The 13,007-nt window shown below is 37.3% G+C and overlaps 1 protein-coding gene across 7 annotated transcripts in view; it reads left to right on the top strand.

The window, feature by feature from the left end:
- The window catches only part of ndrg4 (NDRG family member 4), a 30,465-nt gene that overhangs the window by 9,724 nt on the left and 7,734 nt on the right, over nucleotides 1–13,007 (top strand). For 3 of the 7 annotated variants that reach the window (XM_039648032.2, XM_039648033.2, XM_039648036.2), the window contains 6 exons: nucleotides 1,233–1,323; nucleotides 2,641–2,778; nucleotides 4,744–4,782; nucleotides 9,391–9,496; nucleotides 11,769–11,889; nucleotides 12,537–12,599. In XM_039648032.2, coding sequence (XP_039503966.1) covers nucleotides 1,233–1,323; nucleotides 2,641–2,778; nucleotides 4,744–4,782; nucleotides 9,391–9,496; nucleotides 11,769–11,889; nucleotides 12,537–12,599 — 558 coding nt within the window. Of the gene's footprint in view, nucleotides 1–1,232; nucleotides 1,324–2,640; nucleotides 2,779–4,743; nucleotides 4,783–7,347; nucleotides 7,517–9,390; nucleotides 9,497–11,768; nucleotides 11,890–12,536; nucleotides 12,600–13,007 lie in introns of those variants that run through there. The other 4 variants (XM_039648034.2, XM_039648035.2, XM_039648037.2 and 1 more) reach the window with 3 other exon arrangements.

Raw genomic sequence — 13,007 nt, 5'->3', positions numbered from 1 at the left:
CTACCTGATGGAAAGGTACATTGTCTCATCCATCAACAGATCCCTTCAGACAACCTGTGAGCTAGTGTCACAACTGGTGTTGTGCTCCTGGTGATTAAAAAGTTTGTACCCTTTTCGTGTCATCCTGAACCTAACCACCAAACAACATTCAAGCCATGTTCACAATGCCACCTCATTATAAGTCCACAAAACCCCATACTCACATGCAGTTTTCTATTGTTTGGAGCCAGATTGAAAATTCAGCCCTGCTGAAAATGCAGTTAAAACCAACTCCTGATGGTAGCTGGTTTTACATGTGGTGTGTCTCAATTCGCTCCCTAGTTCAGTACACTGCCCAAGTAGGCAGCCATTAGAATGCTGCAATGTACTAAAACATTCACTCCCATGAAATTTCCAGCAAGCATAAGCTGCTTGTGGAAAATGTTGTCCTCTTCAAGTCATCTGAATAATTATGTTGCTGATACGATTTAATGCATGATGTCATAATCATATTGTATGTAATTGAGTCATTAGTATCCTAACACTTATTGGATCAAGGACCAAATGCTTATGTTTATGGATTCTTTCCATAGAGAACCAGGGAGTGGAAAGAGACACATGGTTACTAGCTGGTCCAAACAAGCTGGTTTAGGTGCGTCAGAGGTCCACCTATAGTCGCCACCAGCTTAACACAGCTTGATTGGTTGACAAGCTTTACCACCTTAAAGACCCACGGGAAATTGTTTAACAAGTGCAGTTGTACATATTTCCTATTGAAACAGGAAATTTGGGCTGGGCATAATGGAGAGGGTAGGTCAACAGGCTTTAGTAACGTCGTAGTCGTAAACCTATGCATTGTTAGTTGGCTACAGGTGGTTTAAAGGGGGAGAGGGAATTTGCAGGATGAATCATCAACATTTGTGGTCCATTTTGGTCTAGTTAAACTAAAGTTAGTTTATTTCAACTTTTAGAAGTGCACTAAAGTATAGATGACCTCAAAGCTAACAGACATGGTGTAAAAGCCACAAAACAACAGTTTGGATATCATCGGGTCTTTAAGCTGGTATGATCGGATTTATTTTTTTTCCACCAGCAGGGAAAGCCATGTATGAAAACCATCATACATGGTTTGAGCAATGGTAGTGTGGGTAATATTCCAATATTGGAGCAGCAAGACGAATTTGATTGGATTAGGGTTTGCTGTCGAATAGCCTTGTTAATCTCAGGTGTGTGTGTTGCCATGGTGATTGCAGGTTGCTCTCCAGGATGGCTGCCATGAAGGATCAGCAATTCACTGAGGAGAAACCGCTACTGCCAGAATCCAGGGGACAGGAAACAGAGATGGTGAGTATGTGACAGTGTGTGCATAGCTAAATATAGTAGACCGGTTAAAAATATCCCCGTTTTTAGGCAAGAGTACAAAATATTGGATGTGTGTGTTCACGATAAAGGATTTATCTACTGTATGCTCACCAAATACTGCATTTTATCTTAATCCACACATTAGTATTAAGCTAATGTGAAATGAAAAGCATGGCATGTCTTTAATGTCAGTAGAAAAAATTGGCTTTAAAATATCAGTTAAAAATTTGGGACACTGGCAACAAAGCTACTTTCTTGCTTTTCTTTAGAAGTGCTCTGTTATTAAGAGCACAATTAATAATAGATATTTAAGTGATACTAGTACACCTGAAATCAATATATTCATAGCAATTCCAAGAGGGCCCTTGCCCCCTAAACATCGTTGTGTTTGCAATCCATTGTAATTTTTTACCCCTTATCTAATTAAAGGGTTAGTTCACCCAAAAATAAAAATTCTGGCAGTAATTACGCGGTTCCAACCCCGTAAGACTTTCGTTCATCTTCGGAACACAATAGAGCTGGATCACTCCTTCATAAGCTTCTAAGTGATAGAAACTTGCCGGCCCAGAAAAGTTATTAAAGACATTGTTGAAATAGTCCAGGTGGCTCAATCTTAAGTTTATCAAGCAAAGAGAATACTTTTTGTGTGCAAAAAAAACAAACAAAAATAACAACTTTATTAAACTATTCATTTCCTTCTCTGTGGGCCTCGAGTGAGTTCACGAAGTGTTACTGCGTGGCGCTTCTGTGTTGTACATCCATTTTACACCATTTGGTTATTAGTGTCTTGGTTTATGTTCATTTATAAATATTGGTAAATAAAACTTTACAAAAATGAAAAGAATCTCAAGTGTAAACCCTAAAAAAAGATGATAATCACACTCTAAATGATAATCACACTCTAAAAATGATTGTTGGTTTAAATTTAAAAAGTAAGTAACCTAGTTGCCTCAAAATTGTATGTTTATTAAAATAAAAAAATTGAGTTAATACAATGAAGAAGATTGGATTAATCAACAGAAACTCAAAATATTATGTTATCTGAACGACAAAAATTATCCAAGTTGATCTGACAAAAGAAAAAATCATTTTTTTTTTTACAGTGCAAAATTTATTCGTCAAAGCTTGTTGAATGGATTTTTATGTCTGCAGTTTACTTTCCCACATATCATTCATGCTTATAATTTCTTTTCTTCAGCTACTCAAATCCGGCACCAAAGCATTGTTCTCCGATACTATTGAGGGCACTGTCTGTTGTAGTGTGCTGTAACTAGTGTTTGTGTCTATGTGATGTGTCAGGCTAAAGGACAGTGTGTGCACGTGCCGCTGCCCTGTGCTACGCCCTCCCCCCACACGGCTCGCCCCCCAAAACGCTGGCATGCCATCGCCCGACACTGGCTCGGCCTGACGCGCCGTCGGACCAGCGGGTACTTCCCGGTAGGCTGATAACTGGACCATGTCCACCCCTCCAACTAAGGGATACTAATTTGTGTCAAGTCCTGCAATTATGATAGAAAAGACAAAACAAGGCCTGATATTTTCTCTCAGCCCAAAAACCCATTTGGTTTCACATGGTGTGATGAATATAACATAGAAATGTTCTTTTTGGCACCATGTTTCATACACACTGCTAAGCATTAGCGACATTTTAAGCAATAGTCAATAGATTAAATAAATGTGTCATTTTTTCACTTAAACGAATGGCTTTTCACATGATAATAGTATAAAAACGAGCAACAAGTAAGATTTGTGAATAACGCTTAGGCTTTGTTCAGGCAAACAGCTGCAAAACATTTTTTTTTTTTTGACAAATCAGCAGTCAGAACTTCAGACCATCACATGAAATCTGGTTAATTTAACTGATTTTAACAGATTCATTCATGTTTTTGTTGGTCAAATTGGATTTTTTTAAAACATGACTAAAACATCATAGGCTATGTTAAGCTTGGAAGTGCCAATAGCTGTCTGAATCCACTCCTTTTTGTTAACAAATGGCATTCACTATAATGAAGTGATTAACAAGTGAATGATTGTGTACACAACATATACATAAATGAGTAAATAGTACATTAATGGCTCTGAACACGTTGTCATAATAGCATGATATTGACTCTTAGCATTGTGCTAACACCTACCATCATTGCTATGTTAACATATGCAGATATGCTGGAGATTGACAACAAACAAATAGATCACTTCCAAAATGCCATTACTCAGGGTGGTATTAGAAATGCAAATCAGATGTATGTGCAATGTGGACAAAGCTTTATAACCTGTAATGTTATGAGTTTCAATTCATCAAGAGGCAAAGTTGTTTACTTGTAAGGCTGCCCCCTTTTGCACTTCTGAGGTACTGCATTAGAGTTTTATCCTGAAAAGGAGTGACACCTGCTGGTCCGACATTAAAACAGCTTTTGCTTCAGCTTTTCTGCTGCCAACAGCTCTAACCGCATGCACTAACCTCTTTCTTTAGGTTTGTGGGTTTATTCCAGCTTTTGTCAGTCTGTACAAGAATAACATTATTAGTTCTACTTGCTTTTCCAAAATGAATGCTTTGTGTATATGTAGCTCATGCTAACTCATGTTTCCTTGCCTTTTCAGAAGAATAAGATGGATTTTTTTGTCAGTCCTATAGTAGGAATACAATTGTTTGGCAAGAAGATGCTGTCCTGTTCTCAAGCTGTTCTTTTACACCATTTTTGGTGCTAATTTCACCTTTTTTTCATTGCACGTTGTGTTCTTATTTTCTTTACTAATTAATTCTGAGGTTGGACCAGCAAAACACTACCATTATACTTCCATGTATAATAGAGTTAAACAGGTCTCATTTCAGCAGTGAAGCAAGCTCAGCTTGCATGTTTTTATCTTTCCACAAATAGCTGCTGATTTGAAGCCAGCTTAGCCACCCACCCACATACTGTACTAACCAACATGTCTAGTGAAAAAACAACCAGTGGTGTAAAGTACTTGAGGAATTATACTTAGTATTATTTTGGGGCATCTTTACTCAATTTAAAACTTGCACTTTTTCTTATTTACATTACTAAGTAAGTAGTAAATTATATGTTACTCCTTAGAAATATATTTAGACCTTGAAAATACAGTATACATACTGGGTCAAGATGATTTAAATCTAGATTCTACTTTCCAATTGTCAAATCAATTTTGCTTTCACTACAAATGTTTTAAGCTTGATATTTTGGATTCTATACTTTAACTTAAGTACGTTTTACACAAGTTCATTTTTTTCACAGCAGACACAACAATTCATGTAACTGTTTCCATCACAAAAACCCTTTCCTCGGTGACGGGACCTTGCAGTGTGTTGCTCCAAATGTATACTAATAGCATATTAAAACTGTACTCTGGCTTTGATGAACCTGACATTTTGTGTTCCTCCAGGAAAACTGCGATACCTTTGTGGCGACAGGAGGCTGGAAGGTACGGTGACTTTTCCCTGTGCATATTTGATGTTTACTTATGGTTTACATTTAAACTGCCCATCTTTTAAGAGTTTTGAGCCATTACATGTCAAAAGATTCAAAATGGTGTGGTTGACATAGCGTCATTATTTCTTTTTTTTGGCATTTGATTATTAAAGACAGAGAAAACAAAGAAAGAATGAAAGACCTGGCGGCACTGCTATGACCTCCAGAGTACAGATTCAATCAATATCCACTTCAGAGCACTAATGGAAAAAAGCAGTACCAGCCTGCTGGTTAAAACTGGTAGTTTAATCGTTCTGTGCCAGATTATTTTTTATTACAGATGTGATTTTTAAATTGTAATTCACATAAATCTCTTAATATGACATCAAAATGGAACCTATTTAAATTACAAAAATGCACATTTCTAGTCTTATTGTGCAACAATATAATATAATATAGCCTAATATAATATAATATATCCATTATATATATTATATTTCTCAGATATAGTTACAGAAATCTAATTGTAGTAGAAATCTGAGATACAAGTTAAGGTATGAGAACTTTATCACCTCAGTTTTATCTCTGTCTCACAGTTTGCATCATCTCTTCACACCTCTAACAGAAATAGGACTAAATCACAGAGAAATGAATTGAAATAAAACAGTGAGAAATCCAAACAGGGGATGGGGCTGGAGATGATAGGATTTGGAAGTAGCACACTCATCGAGTGAGAGGTTTTAATTGTGATGGAGAACGGATAATTAAATAGGTGTTTGGAAGTGCAATATGGTTACCTAATGGCAAGCAAAAAGAAAAAAGAAAAGAAAAATATGTACAAAGACAGAAAGAAAGAAGATTACACTGAAAGTTAATAAACCAAACATATTTTGACTTCTGATGTGTTCACACAGCAACAGAATACGGTTGTCGGCCCTGTATTTGAGTTCACACAGTTGAGTTATTTACGGGAGTAAGAACCGCATCAACAAACTCACACCCGTACATTTTCAGGACTCAAATCCACATTCTAGGAAAGCCCATGTGAACGAAACTGGACCGGACAACTAGTTCCCTGTCACGTCATATATACAGTGCAAGTAAGCCAACTCTGTGCTGCACAAACACGACTACCATGTGTTGCGATTTCATGTGTGGCTTCGGTAACTTGCTGTGATGGAGATATGAGCTGTGTGTCATCTAGGTTTTAGAAGGTTTACCTGTTTTCCACCAGAGCTATCCGTCAGTTTTATATGCCATGCACGTTGAATCAACTCCACAACAACTACATACTTTTATCCACTAACCTATAGAATCGTTCAGTTGCATTCCAAAAGTCTAGACTCCAGTGTCTGACTCCAGTTGGAACATGTAAGGCTGAACACCACTACTAACAATTTCTGACATTTTGGCTGAGTGATATTCTCCAGTTTTGTTGTTGCCTGAGTATCCGAAGCACAAGCTCTAAATTTGCATTTAAAGAGACACACAAAAGTAGTGTGTTTTTGCTCACAACCAAATAGACATTTGACAACGGATAATAAATGATCTGTGGGGTATTTTGAGAAACTTTCTGAGGACACCAGAGACTTATATTAGCTTCATCTTGAGCAAATGGGCACAATAGGTACCCTTTAAAACAACTAACACAATCAAGAGAAATGCATTTCCTAGTTTTTAAAATACAGGCTCATATATTCTAAATTATATTTTAGAAACAGAATTACACATCAGAAGATTAAATGATTCATTTTATGATTCATATATGCAACTTGCAGTGAATTCAAGGTACATGATATCAGTTTACTACAGTATATTTGTATTGGGATGGGCAGTAACCAATTATACCAAATTGTAGTTGGCACAAATGTATGATTTAATTTGTTTGTACTCTACAAATGTCTATTACAAAAGAATAAGCACTAAAAATCTGTTAGCACTTATTTTGTGTGGTGTGTGATGCGGTGGGCAGTCCATTCTTTTTTTGACAATGACAATGCAACTGTTTACACCTGTGTATACGAGGAGAGGAGGAGATAAATGTTGTGCATTTAAGCGAGACCGCAAAAGCCAAGTCAGCCACAAAGGGATTAATCTTGAACATACACAGAGAAAAATACCCACACTCAAAAGGCGCAGTCAAGTCTGCAAGTCTGCCACACACACGACTCGTGTCACATTGAGTGTGTTGCTAGAGCCTTTCCTGGCATTTATTTGACCTGGCCTATTTTACTCTGCGTATGGTGTCTTTGTCTAATAATAATATTCAGATGATAAATTTGCACATGTAGGAGCAGTAAATCGTAAATAATGACTCATTTTTTACAAATTCAGAGAATCAAGCACTATCTCGCTGCTAAATTGCAATAAAATGATTGAATAGCCATCTTAAAGGCCTTTATGGGTATGCGGAAGATAAAGATAGAAAATATGGGACAAATACAGAAAGAACACAATAGATTTAGACTGACACAAAGCCCAGCCAATCACAGGCAGCCTGTTTTTCGCAGTCAGCCAATGAGAGGGCAGGGGTGGGGTATGAAATGTACTGGGGGAGGGGACAGGAGTGCTGCAAAACTCCCTTGATGGGGAGAGACAAAGAGACGCCGTAGCAACAGCAGCATCTCTTTGGTTACCTGCATCTGAGTCCTATTGCCCGGAGTGGACCTTGTCTTCTTTCTGCTCATATACTCCTTTAAGCAAGCGTGCCCAGTCTCTAAAGAGCCATGCCGGAGTGCTGGGATGGGGTGAGTGGGATATCTGTGATTACAAGAATGTAAATAGAGAGTAAGAGAGGCAATGCTTTCGTTTTGCTAATAATAAACAGCTAAAATGGATTTATAACAATTTGTTGGCTATATTATCATTTTTAAGTGTTTAGCTGGTTGAATAAATCTTGATTTGTCATAAATAACTAGCTTGACCTACTGAACCAGTAATTGTGATTGCATATTTATAATAATAATGTCAAATTATTTACATTTTTAATAGCTAATTACCCCCCCAAAATTATGTTTTTAAAAAAAAAATCTTTTTGAGATAGTAAAAAAAAAAAAAAAAAAAACAGGAAAAAAAGACAAAATAAGAATAAGATATAGACACTAATTGTTTCATCTTCATCTTTAAATCATGTATTTGTGATGTTGGGATTCTGAGTTCTGCAGAAATGTCCAGTCATGTGTGAGGTGGCCATTTGCACTGACACACTAACACACTGACACGGATGAAACGTGCTCTCTCTAACGTACCCCTGCAGTAACCTGGCGTGTGTGTTCAGAAACGAGTGTTTGTGCATGTGGTAAATCATATGTCTGCAGTCCAATAACAAAATCTTCCTACAAGGACAATTCTGTGACCTTGAACAATACAAATGAGCAGCTACAAGGGAATTTCTTCTGAGATTATGATGCTTTACTATTTACTGCTCCATATTTGCATAGCATTTCGTTATCTAGGTCAAAATCCCTATTTATCCTATCAGTGTTTTTTGAATATTATCTCCATAGAAAACATGCTCAACGTTTTGCGGCACAGTGACAGCTGCCACAAGATTTACTTTTGACCTAAACACAGAGGGAGACAAACAGCTGCACTAAACTCACACACACACAGAGACCATTTGTATCTGGTCTGACCTTCCACAAATTTTCCAACATTAAAAACTCCAAATGAAAGGGGCTTAACCCCCACAGGAGATTTATTTCCCGTCTCTCAGTGGATCTGCATAAAGCTGCCTGTGAGGTGTCTGCTAGGATTTGTGCATAACTCTGGAAGGCTATGCTGAAATAATCCCCAGGACAAGAAAAACATGCACACATACATTCATCTCTCGTCTGCTTGGACAGATAAAGTCTGAGACTAAATGTGGGTCAGATTAAAATGCTGGATCTGCCAATTAAAAGCTTGTTACGCAACCATGTGCAGTCAATCTGTGATCAGAGATGCTTTATGATAAATTAATTAGTCTTGTTTTAACTCTTGCCACTGTTGATTGAATTGATTTTTTTGTTCCCTGCTGAAATTTTAGCAGCCAATTATTGTATAACTACAATATAGCCTAAATGTTTTAATTGTTTTAGCTTGTATTTAGCTACAACCTACAGGCTGAAATCAGGGGCCTACGTATTTCAACCCAATGTCAAAAAGTGGCCCAATTTACTTGACTGCACCCTGGGAAATTAATACAAATTGAATAATGGCATGGCAATGTCACTATATATATATATATATATATATATATATATCAGCACGTTCTCAGCCCAAGGCGTCATATACTGATGCTTTTGACAATGCGTATACATCCAACGCACATGGCACCCTTCAGCATCAATATGAGACGCAGATATATATGGGGCAGAAGGCGCCTCCTAGTGGTCTAACCCAAATCCTACCCCAGACCTAAACCTACCCATAACTGAAGCGTGTTATATTGATTGTATATGCATTGTTGTATATGCATTGTCACTATATGACGCCCTAGGATGAGAATGCGTTGTATAAACATACTGTAAAGTTCAGGTCTCTCAAATGATCCATTGTAAGTCAGTGGTTATTAGGAAAAGTCTGGCCTGGACCTTCTCAGACTGTTTGGTGAAATCGCTTTTTGTTGTTGTTGTTGTAGGAACATGACATTGAAACCCCTTATGGGATGTTGCATGTGGTGATCCGCGGGGCTCCCAAGGGCAACAAGCCAGCTATCCTTACCTACCATGATGTTGGGCTCAACCGTAAGTAAACAAAGTTTTTTGTATTTGTTCGTACAAAGGTAAACTATACCCACATTTCTCTCTAATACCCAAAGCAATGCCCACTGCACCATTTCAATCTTGGTACACCATTTGTCTCCATGCATTGACCTGAAGTTAATTTCCCCATCTCCACGACCAAAAAGAGACGCTTGTGTGTTTATGTGTGTACTTTTGCATATGTGCATGTTCAAAGTGCAGCCCTCTGGAAGTAATGTGCGTGGGCTGTGATAAGAGCTGTAATTTGGAAGCCAGCTGACTGCAGTTTATCAGTTCTGTTAACCGATTGCATGCAGTGTGAGGTGAAGCTGATCTCAGGTGCACAGGTGATCAGCGCCACATGTGATGATAACTCAGGCACAAGGGAATTTTTTATACAAAGATATGGAAAACTAGATTAAACTTGATCTTTTGTTTATTTGTATTTATTTAGAATACTTATAGTATATTTTCTTTTTAAATTATTTTATATAAATTATGTATTTGTTAAAAATTGTGTATTGCATTGATTTAATACTTATATTTAGCCTATATAATATATAAATTATTATATATGTAAATAAATATAAATAAAACGCTATATATATATATATATATATATATATAGCACAGCTTTTTATTTCTTGTTCATTGTAGCTATACCTTTTAGGAAGGAGTAGCTATAAACAAAAGGGAATGAATGTCTATCTATTTTGTACTAAATGGGAATTATGGGAATTTAATCTATGGCATGATATGGAACATTAGATCCATTTATGGGTCATCAGAACAAAGGTGGCAGGGTTGCTATTGACCTTGATATTGAATTCCACATTCTGTCAATGTCAAACTTGGCCGAGAGCTCTTTTCATCACTTACAGCGTGGCTTTCTTGTCCTCTATTGCTCCTCTCTACATCCTCTTTCCACCTAATCCCTTCCTCTCCTCCTCTCAATGTCTGCCCATTCCTCATTATCTATTCCTGAAGTGTGTTATTGTCAGCCAGTTCTTATATGCAGTGTGAGAAACAGAGAGAGAGAGAGAGAGAGAGAGAGAGAGAGAGAGAGAGAGAGAGAGAGAGAGAGAGAGAGAGAGAAATATGTAGGTCACAAAAACATACCGATCATGCAGTGTTTGGGGAGGGGAGTGAGCAAGGTCAGCACTGCGGCATAGAGTAACTCTGACTCTCCTCTCTGCTGCAGATACATATTAGTATGCATGGCCATCCTTCCATCACAAAACATGACTAAGAGAGAGAGAGAGAGAGAGAGAGAAACAAAAAGAGAGAGATGTTCAGATTTTTGGGGGATTCAGAAGACTTATAATACAGCACACAAGTTATATGGATGACTTCCAAAATGTCTACTTTTGTACTCCACAGAATAGGTAACAGCATATGGGTGGATGGAACAACATAAGGATGAGTCAGTGTTTTGAGAAAGAGAGAGAGAGAGAGCAAGAGAGCGAGTGACATTGACCACTGACAGGAAACACTTGGCTATAAAAAATGCAAAGTGAGCAATAAAGCTGGGAGGGACTGTAAAAAATGGGTTCATTCACTAAAGGGTGAGTTAGTAGGGTAATTCATTAAATCCATTGAAGGAACAGCGTGTCTAAAAATAAAAAATCCTGTCATTTTTTACTCTGGGGGGGTTCAGATTTCAGAAGACTTATAAGTTAAATGGATGACTTCCAAAATTTCGACTTTTGTACTCCACAGAATACGTAACAGCATATGGGTTTGGGACAACATAAGGACGAGTCAGTATTTTAATCAATCTATTGCTTTAAATAAACTTGAAGATCTGCCAAAATACCATTTGATGTTGATTAGGGAAATGGCATGATCAAAAATGAGTTATTAGTGCCGCTTGAGCAGTTATCTAGAACACTGAAGTTGTTTTGTTTGTTCATTTTATGATCTAAATAGGCCAACGAGTCTGGAAAAAGAAATGAGCAGAAAGAGAAAGAATGAACTGTCCCAAATTTGAAGTATTCTTTTATAATAATCAGTAATGTTATATAATGTACGATGTTATGAAAGGGGATCAAATGAAATCTGGGATAACAATGTATTACATGGTAGTTGTTGGAGATGTACGATGTAAATACCACAGGCACATAGGAACATAATCCTTCTGTACCATACATGGTGGTATAGCCTATATATCGAGGTACCACACTATCATTTTACAAAGGGAACATTTTTCAAATGTAACCACCACACAATATGTTTTTGTAAAGGCTACAACGTCTTGCTCTCTTTCTCTGAGCAGACAAGCTGTGCTTCAACACCTTCTTCCACAATGAAGATATGCAGGAGATCACTAAGCATTTTGTGGTGTGCCACGTGGACGCCCCAGGCCAGCACATTGGTGCCCCCCAGATGCCACAAGGGTATGATGAACACACAAATTAACATTTATACAGTATTAGCCATCTTAAACACATATGCAAGGAATATTGACATTCAATCAATTTGGAAAAAGAATCATCTTAGCCTGTCAGCTCAGATAACTTTCACTGCAACAACCTGCTACAATCTTCTTTAAATAAGGACCATATGTATTCCAAAGCATTAATTACAACCATTTAAGTTAAGTTCAGATCTATGCTAAAAAAGGAAGGTGACAGAGTTTAAATAAGGAAATGATTGTCTTAATGTCGGTTACTGTAACGTTAGGCCTAATACGTTATCCCATTAACGTTAACTGCATTTTTCCTCGCTAAATAAATACGTGGACATTAAATATATTTGTTTGAGTTTAAATTATTTTATAATCTTACCTGTAGGCTATGGCCTTAAAGCATCCGCGAAAAAATGTGCAATGTACTAAACAGCAACAAGACGAACACCCCAATGAATACTTCAGTGCTCTGAGGTGATTTTCTCTCCAGTTGACACAAGCTGAGACACAAGATGGCGCTAGTTGCGTTTGAATGAAAGAAAGGCGCGCGAGTTCGTGGCGACCAATCAGAATCAAGTATTCCAGAAAGCAACCATCCATTAAAATTTTATTTTTTGGTCTTGTTATTATTCCTAGGTATCAGTATCCCACCATGGACCAGCTAGCTGGGATGCTTCCCAGTGTGGTGCAACATTTTGGGTGAGTTATTATACTCTTAAAGTAATACCCCTATGGTGAAAATCAAGTGTTTAATGTTTTTAATATGTCTGGTGTTTTTTAATTGGCCATGCCTCAAGACAAACCATGTGCAAAATTCATAAGTCAACACCATTGCTGAGTGTTTTCTCCTTAAAACTGCAGTTTACCGAAGACAGCCTCAAAATCGTTAATTACACATTGTAACCAATCATGTGAGGGCGGGCTATAGTATATCATTAACTGCTACTGCCAATTAGCGGTTAAGAGGAGCCAGGTTATGATATGAAAAAATTGTGTATATTTAGCAATATTTTGTATTATATGATATCATATATTACGATCTGATGGACTAATGTCTTTCTCCACTGACGTTCCAATTTGTTTAAAGCATTTCAAATGATACTGATT

The sequence above is a fragment of the Pimephales promelas genome, chromosome 25 (assembly GCF_988280905.1).
Source record: "Pimephales promelas chromosome 25, fPimPro1.hap1.1, whole genome shotgun sequence".
Classification (NCBI taxonomy): Eukaryota; Metazoa; Chordata; class Actinopteri; order Cypriniformes; family Leuciscidae; genus Pimephales; species Pimephales promelas.
This window is presented reverse-complemented; position numbering and strand designations above follow the sequence as displayed.